The sequence below is a fragment of the Lactuca saligna genome, chromosome 4 (assembly GCF_052625555.1).
Source record: "Lactuca saligna cultivar CGN05327 chromosome 4, ASM5262555v1, whole genome shotgun sequence".
Lineage (NCBI taxonomy): Eukaryota > Viridiplantae > Streptophyta > Magnoliopsida > Asterales > Asteraceae > Lactuca > Lactuca saligna.
In genome coordinates, this window is record NC_136420.1 from 213,838,722 (window position 1) to 213,848,240 (window position 9,519).

The 9,519-nt window shown below is 33.7% G+C and overlaps 2 protein-coding genes across 2 annotated transcripts; both read right to left on the reverse strand.

Moving 5' to 3' along the window:
- Window positions 1–5,844: 5,844 nt before the first annotated feature.
- On the reverse strand, window positions 5,845–7,589 carry LOC145040469 (protein FAR1-RELATED SEQUENCE 7-like). Its single transcript, XM_078988391.1, has 4 exons — window positions 7,401–7,589; window positions 7,013–7,220; window positions 6,795–6,953; window positions 5,845–6,464 (listed from the first exon to the last, which is right to left on the reverse strand). The coding sequence occupies exons 1-4, from the start codon at window positions 7,587–7,589 to the stop codon at window positions 5,845–5,847; spliced, it is 1,176 nt and encodes a 391-aa protein (XP_078844517.1).
- Window positions 7,590–9,047, reverse strand: LOC145040470 (uncharacterized). The gene is made up of 4 exons (XM_078988392.1): window positions 8,960–9,047; window positions 7,971–8,513; window positions 7,709–7,811; window positions 7,590–7,596 (listed from the first exon to the last, which is right to left on the reverse strand). The coding sequence occupies exons 1-4, from the start codon at window positions 9,045–9,047 to the stop codon at window positions 7,590–7,592; spliced, it is 741 nt and encodes a 246-aa protein (XP_078844518.1).
- Window positions 9,048–9,519: the final 472 nt, after the last annotated feature.

Below are 9,519 nucleotides of genomic sequence, written 5' to 3' on the forward strand. Positions count from 1 at the left end.
CTGCTGCTAAGGAGCCATCAAGTCCTTATTAAGCTGCTAAATCTCCAAAGAAAGCTAAGAAGGCTGAATATATTAAGCTGTTTGAATTTTATCATTTTGTGAAAAATATAGGAATGGGGTGAATTGTATTTCGAAGATGTACTTTACCAAAATACATAATGCTAAACACCGTGGTTTGCTCATTAATATCTACTGTTTAGCTTTGATAATTTCAATCTAAAAAAGAATCTTCTAAAAAAGTGCAAGTGACAAAGGCATGGGATGTTTTGTAAAGACTATCTGGTTCGGTTCTTGGTTTTGAGCCGGTTCCAAAGGCCGGTTCTTACCGGGTCCCGGTTCCAAAAATTTACAAAATTATAGTACCAGTCCCGGCCCGATCGGTTCCATCGGGTTCCAGGTCTGGGACCGATTCCGGCCGGTTCCCCGGTCCGTTTGCTCATCCTTAATTCCAGGTAAACAAATTCATTTTCACATATTTTGTTCTTTGGGTTTTCTTATAACACTCTCCGAAAAAAAAATGACATAAAATTACTACAATCTATTTGAAATGATAAATGTTGACTGTTGATTTGTTCGAGTTATTTTGTAAAAATATATAAGAAAACTGTAATTGTAACATCTATAAAATTTCATTAAAATGTAAACTTTCCAAAACAATCATTTTTCTATAGAAGTGTTTACAAAACCGTTGTTTCCAAAACATTTATTTAAAACCGGAATCATTTACACATAGTTTTCAAATCATTCACATTATCAGAGTTCCTCATAAACCATAAGTTCAAAACGCAAGGATGTGTACGGTCACGCCTTGGTCTTGCCAAAACATCTGGAGCACCTGAAACAATAAACTGAAACCGTAAGCCCAAAGCTTAGTGAGTTCCCCAAACTACCAACACACAAATAGCAACACATATACAAATAACATCATGTATACCGAACCTTCAACATGTCTGGACCGCCTCACAGGTCCTACAACCTGTCTGGACCGCCTCACAGGGCCTACAACCTGTTTGGACTGCCTCATAAGGCCTACAACCTGTCTGGACCGCTCTCGAGCCTTCGACATGACTGGACCGCCTCGCAGGGCCTACAGCCTATCCGAACCGTTCTCAATCATTCGACATTACTGGACCGCCTTGCAGGGCCTACAGTCTATCCGGACCGTTGGCTGGGCCTTCGGCCTGACTGGTCCGCCTCGCAGGGTCTTCAGTCTATCCGGGCCACCCTGGGTCTGTTAGCCTTGAGCACAAAGCAGGACCGCCTCAACCCGATCACACACACACACACATGTCGACACACACATAACAAATAAACAGGCATATAACATACTGATATAAATATTATAGGGTTTGTTGACTGGCAACACAAAGCAGCACAGTCTCAACCCAACCCCACTACATCAACAGATGCTACTAGAAACATATAGCCAAAACAGATAACAAGCATATCTAATAGATCACTAAGCATAACATCATCCTATCTACCAGGATATCGATCTAACAGATCACCACAGCATACGAGCATACGATAAACCAGGATAACAATCCAAAAGGGTCGGCATTGGTGCCTTCGACCCTGTTAGTACAGTGAGGAAAACTCACCTCACAAATTGAACAGAAGCAGATGAGGTCCTAACTCCAATTCTTAGCTCCAACCGGCACCTATTCCTCTAAGTGACCAATCAAAATCAAAATCCTAAAATACCCTCAAGGTCAAACTTGGTCAAACTTGGCAAAGTTAATTGGTCAAACCAACTAGGTCAACTAAGTCAACCCAACCAAGTCGACTCAAAGTGCGTACGCAGTTGTCACACCCCGCTAAAGCGGAAACGCAAGATATGACAGCGATAACGGTTTCATTGCAAAAGATAAAGATACATCACCATAGCAGGATTTAAAAGTTTACAACCCATAGCTTAAAAGAAACAAAGTACAAATTTTTCCAAAACAACATTGTTCAAAATATAACTTCATAATAGCTTCAACACGATGCAACATGCTCTATGATGATGAATCTTTACATCCACTTACTAATTATTTCCTAAAAAAGCATGTAAAACGAGCGTCAACTATGAAAATAGTTGGTGAGTTCACAAGTTTATAAAATCGAGCTTGAAATAAGGCTTTTCGTAATTACAAGTGCATTGCTTTAATGATAAACAAAGTTGATTGCTATTAATGAATACAAGTTTATTGCTATAACGAGAAACGAGTTTGTATGTGTATGAGCAAACAATGAGTCTTAACCAAACCTATGACTGAAGCCCTATCGAGATCTATGCTTATCGTTCCATAGATGAATATGGTATCATGCACTCCAGTAATAGGGCGAGTGAGGAGTTGTCAATTCCTAATAGCGCTATCCATAATGACCATTGGCTCAAAGAGTTAATGGTTAGAGATAAGGGAAGGGCCTTAGTACGATAAGTTCTCATGTTCCGTGTTGCATAGACATACATAAAGAAACATAGCAATACAATAGCAATCATGTTTGATAATAATCAATTTAAATACAACATGCAAACAATAGTTTTTCTGGACATGATTTTCCACCCCAAAACATAAAAACCAAAAATAGGGGAGTACGTGAATACTCACAATGTTTCGAGTAGATACAAGTGGTACTTTGGAATGCACCAACGTCTTACTACTGGGATCCTACGACATCAAACACGCACTAGTGAGTTTCCATGTCGAAATCTAATGCTAATACACTAAACTCTACATATAGTGAAATGCCAATTTATGTTTTAGTATTGGATTTTATATTAATTGGTTACACTTTTTCTGAAATAATGAAATTCTACAAGTCGTGCGATTAATTACAACTTTGGAATATAAATTTTCCAAATTTTTAAGTCTTTATAACAACATAAATTCACGAAAAATAGCATTCAAAGGATAAAAATTCTCAAACTTTTTATTTAACTGTTATTACATAATACTAAGTGAAACATCCCAAAATACAACCCAAATTTTTTTTTGTTTAATAATTACTAAAAACACCATGATAATATCATAAGGTAAAACTCGTACGTCAATATCTCAAAAACAATAGCAAAGTGTTATGAGTAAACTGTATCAATAATATATCAAATCCCATCTATGAAAAAAAACTAAAAACAACTCCCAGGACAACTGAAGTTGTGGTGTGTGCGATGTCATCAACCCGAGCTCTTCCCTTTGCTTACGGAAGTACCTGAAACTGTAAGCACGAAGCTTAGTGAGCTCCCCCAAACTACCACATACCATACAATACATATAAACACATACTGGGCTTTGCCCACTGCATCGGACCGAAGTCCGGAAACTGCATCGGACCAAATTCCGGAACTAACCAGGGCCTTGCCCTCTGCATCAGATCGAAACCCGGAACTACTGAGGCCTTGCCTCCTGCATCGGACCGAAGTCCAGAACTAACTGCATTGGACCGAAGTCCAAAACTGACTGCATCGGACAGAAGTCCGTAACTACTGAACATAGCATAACATAAGCATATCAACTAACATGAGCACATAAATAGCATACTACATCGGGCTGTAACCCGGAACACATAACACAAAAATTATGTCTGAGCCACGAAGGCATCAAACATACTAAAATCTGCATCAGACCGAAGTCCGGAAACTACTACTAGCTAAACGGGCCGGCATTGTGGCCTTAGACCCGTTCCTACCTAAAGGAAACTCACCTCGTGATCTGGCTGCTGAGTGTGTGGCTCTAGAAACTATTTGCTGCTGCTCCGGTATCTCCCCAGCTACAATTTCACAAATATACTCAATCAAATACTAATAACTGCATTGGGGTAAAATGACTCTTTTACCCCTGGCTAAAGTCAACTCTCCTGGTCAAAGTCAACTTTCAGTTGACCTGACTCACCGAGTTGGGCCGCCAACTCGCCGAGTCTCTACTCTCATTTATCAACCCTGCTCGCTGCTACTCGTCAAGTATGGCATATACTCGACGAGTTCCCATTCTATTCCAACAATTAGGTCATCTACATCCGACTCGCCGAGTTGTATGAACAACTCGACGAGTTGTTCTTGAATCTTAAGAAGATTGCCTTGGACTCGCCGAGTTGTATGAACAAATCGTTGAGTCCTTCCATTACTGATTCTAACCTCTAACTCACTGAGTCCATTCCACTATTCACTGGTTCCCACTCGGAATCACTCAACGGGGAAGAATTGGGGACTCGCGACTCGACTCGTCGAGTCCGAAGAACGACTCGCCGAGTCCCATACTTGCAATCACTAAAAACTCGATTCTGCTCAAAACCACTGCATACAATATATAGACCTGAGTTCCTAAGGCTGGTTTACCACGTAAAGTTCCCAACTTTACGTGTACAAATGCATACAAAAGGATATAAAGGCTAAAAAGGCACTTGGAAGAGTAGATCTAGGGCTAACATGCAAAATGGCTCCATAAAGTTAATAGATCTACGTTTTTTGAAACTAAAACATGGCTAGATTCGGAAGCTAACCCATCCAACATGGTTTCTCTACTATGAACAAGCTAAAGAATGGGCTAAATATGCTTATAAAGGAGAATCAATCATCAAAACAGGAAGAAACCGATTATTACCTCAAAATACTCTGAAATGGGAGCAAAAACTTGGATATTCTTCTTCTTCTTTGAATCTAGCCTTCTCCTTCTCTTCAAAACTTCAAGATTACACAAAGAATACTCAAATGCAATCTCAAAAGAAAGTATCAAACCCCAACGACTAGAAATGTTATGGAGAACAGTTAAAAACAAATTTGACTGTAGGGTCTTCACAATGAGACATATGGAGACCTATATGGGACAACCACTCTCAAAGTGGAAACCAGGTCTTCATAAAGAAAGTGCAGTTCAGCAAACTACTTTAGAGAAGCTCAGGCCAAGATATGCACACATAATGCTAAATTCTGAAATTAACATGTTGAAGGCTAAGGTGTTGGATCTTGCTGAAAAATATCAAAAAGTTGAATTCAAAGTGCGTATTGATCATGCATACAAGGCTATGCAAATAATTCAAAAAAGGTTAAAAGAATATTGATGATTGCTTGTGAAGATGATAGAATGTTGAAGTGTGATGCTATAGAACAGTTTGTGTTGAAGATGAATGGATTTGAAGTACATGTAAGATGATTCTGCGAAACAAGTTTTAAATGGTTTGTTAAATGTTATTGAACATCATTTTAATATTTTGTGAAATGCTTATGAACAACTTTTATTATCTTGTGTTGAATGATTATGTAATAGAAACAACTTCGCTTATTTCTGTCAGTTTTTTATATTTAAATATTTTCAAAGTTTATTTTTGTTTATTCATAAATGAATACTAATATGATATATTCATTTATGATTAAATTAGGAGTAATATGTCAGTATAACAAAGTTCATATATGAATATAACAAATTTCATATATGAATATAACTAACTTATTAGTAGAAACAAGTTTGCTTATTTATGTCATTTTTTTATATTCAAATATTTTCAAACTTTATTTTTATTTATTCATAAATGAATACGAATATGATATATTCATTTATGAATAAGTTCAAAGTAATATGTTAGTATAACAAAGTTCAGATATTAACATAAAAAAGTTCAGATATGAATATTACTTATTTATTAGTATGACAAATTTCACATATTTGTATTCATTTATAAATAATTTACAATATCAATATAACTTATTTTATAGTAATTTAAAATACAAATATCAACATACAATTTACCATATCAATATAAATGTGTACTATTCATACATGAATATTATTGTTTATTGTTTTTATTTGCATATATTCATAAATGAATAAAACAAAAAACATAAAAAAAAAAACTAAAAAATCCCTAACTGTCTTTTGCTGATTTAGCAGCTCCAACTCTTTCTAGACAAGTACGTAAATTGTGTGGAACTTGTTTTCCACATCCTGAACACATTCTATGTTCTTTTTTAGAATTTTCATATGATACTTCACCTGCACTTGGAATTATTTTCTTGATTCCAGAACCTTTATTGCTTTGAACTTCAGGAACATGAATATTAATCTCTTCTGGAATAGGAATAGTAACACCCAAAAGCTTGCATACGACTTCACCATCTGTCTTGCTTTTCAATCCATGAGAAATATAATCACTCTCAAATTCCTTCAACAACATTTGTTGTTTCTCAGCAAACAAAGCCAATCTCCTTTTGTTATCTCTTACAATATCCAAACATGATTCAAAACTATAATATGAATCATTGACTAGCTTTACATTCTCACAATCACCTGAATCGGATTGAACAGAACTAAAACGATAGATTCTTGATATCACATCCTTTCTCCATCTCTTCAAAATGTACCTTTCAGGAATTTCTTTAACACCATATCTCATCATTATTGTAAAAGCATGTCTGCATAAAACACCCATACGCTTAAAATGTTCACAACTGCAATTTATTTCTTTGTCTTCAGCTTTTATTTCAACTTGATACAAAAACAAAATTTACACATTTACATTCATATAAGAATACTCATATCAACACTCATATATTCATATATTCATATAATATTCATATATGAATATATGAATATTGATATTCATATATGAATATTCTCATATTCATATATGAATATTATTACATTTTTCATAAAAAAAAACAAGTAAAATTGCCGTAAATTCATTTTTAAAATCACTTTTACTGTTGTTGTGCTGCATAATGTAAACTTCCCAACCATCTTCAATACCAACACATGAGTATGTACAGAAAAAACATGCTTTATATATTTCTTTTTGCACCTCAAAAAATAATGTACTTGTATAAACCTTTGATGCTTGCAGTTCTATTTCTCGAGGTGTTTGCATTTTATATGATGCTTTCTTTGATGCCTTATCAAGCTCTCGTTGAGTATTCCTTTGCTTTTGAATGGCAGTGTCGTAATTCATCATGAAATTCAAAAGTAAGCTCCCACTTTCTGAATATGTATTAAAGAATGAATTCATACTCTCTGACCTCGATGTAGTCTTCATCAACCACACATTGGAATATCACTAAAATATCCAGGTATCCATGAATCACGTATTGTAAACATGTCTTTAAACCATCTTGTGTCTTCAAGATTGAATTCCTTCATAAGCAAACCCCACTTCACCTCAAAAACATCAGGTTTCATATTAATGTCCCAAACAAGCTTCGAAAACCTTTTTCTAAAGTCTGTGTTTGTAAATAAATCATCTGATATCTGTATTAAAACAAAAATATTCATAAATGAATAAATAATAATAAGTAAAATAACAATCAATATTCATAAATGAATATACTAATAAGTAATATATTTGAAATATATTAAAATAATACCTTTTTGTTTCAACTTTTTCATTATATGCCACATACATAATCGGTGCTTTGAATTACGAAACACATTCTCAACAACTTGTTTTATTGCAACATCTTGATTGGTTAAAACAAGTGTTGGTTCTTTCCCATGAGTTTTAAGAAATACTTTAAGCAACCAAGAGTAAGACTCAATGCTTTCATTCCTTAGCAACCCAGATCCAATAGTAACCGGTTTTTTATAATGGTCAATAGCATTAAACGAAACAAAAACCATTCAGTACCTAACACACAAAAAAAATGTTCATTAAAGTCAATTTTTGATGTATTAATAAGTGAATATAGAAATATTCATATATGAATAAGCTATAAACAAAAGTAGATAAAATAACTTACTTGTTTGTTCGGAAAGTCGCATCAAACGAGATAACATCACCAAATTCAGCATAATATGCCTTCTCCATTTCATCAGCCCAAAACATACAGTCCAAAACATCATCTTAACAATTAAACTCAAATGAGTAAATTTGGATAGTGAGCTCGACGGTCATTCATTGTGTTTACTATCATTTGGGCATCTTTATAACCAATAACCTTGTTGATATCTCTCCTTAAATTTTTATAGCAACTACTTTGGGCTTTACAAACTCATACCCACCTCTCAGACTTGCCCTAACCTTATGAGCCATAGTTGGACCTATTTTTGATGTGGAAGCACGCACAATAAACTCTTTTTCTGAATATGACATTTGTCTCGCCTTTTTTAAATCACTTCTCTTCTCCAGTGGATGGTTGTGAAGTTCATCAAACTGAAAAACTTTATAATCTGGAGTTCCATACACAGATTCAAATATAATCTTTGCTTGACAACCAATAGCTCTTGAATTTGAATTTCGTTTCCTCCTAACACCACTTGTACCCAATGTGTCACAAGATTTCTTTTTCTGTTTACCACCACGATTACATATAACATGTTTCTTCTTTATAATCTTGTTATCAAACATTGACTGTGTGCTCAGTCTAACATCAAAACCACCAATTTCAGCATACTCAACGTACATTTTGATAGCCAACTTTAATGATTTGAAGATTAAAGCCTTAAATGGAATAAGTTGAACAGGTACATCTGGCTTATAGACATGTTCTCCAATTATATCATCAAAATATTGTGCATCATGTACTAAACTTGAAGATTCAACACCTAAAATAATAATGCATGAATAAACCAATAATATATAGGAATACATAAAACTCATATAAATAAAACAAAAAACATTCATATATGAATAAAACATTCATATATGAATACATAAAATTCATGAGGATTCAAAATATATAAAATAAAACATAACTTATTCATATATGAATAAAACGAAAAAAATAATAAATTCGAAATTACAATTAACACACGTTTATTCATATATGAATAAGACAACAATTTATTCATTTTAACATATTCATATGTAAATAAAACATAACTTATTCATATATGAATAAAACGAAAAAAATAATAAATTCGAAATTACAATTATCACACGTTTATTCATATATGAATAAGACAACAATTTATTCATATTAACATATTCATATGTAAATAAATGATAATCAACAAAACTAAAAACAAAAAAATAATTCAATAACTGATACCTTCAAAAAATGAGTTCTCAACATCTTCTTCTTCACTCTCACTCATAGAAGAATACAAATCACCATCAATAACACTAGAATTCGACATAATACACCAAATGATCTATATAAATAAACAAAAACAATCTTAATATCGAATATATCTCACAAAAAAAGTTGTAAAGATGAAAACCTGGTTAATTTCGAATATATCTCACCTCAACGTACAAAATATCTGAATGAAACTTAAATCATATATGATCATATGATGTAATTAAGCAATCTCTCTCAGTACAAAGCGTAAAAACTACAACGATATAACTGATGAAATAAATATCTCAAACTACTTAACAAAAATCCGATGAAATAACTCCAATACATATTCGAAACATGATAATCTTGATAATGAACTTCGACGAAACAACTCCAAAATGAATATAATAAGCGTAATTCCAAACAAATTATAAAAAGCAATAATCTTGATAATGAACTCCGATCTATCCGATTCAAACGATATACATACCTGATCAAATCAAAAACTGAAAACGAAGTAGAAAACTGAAACACAGATGCGAAACTTC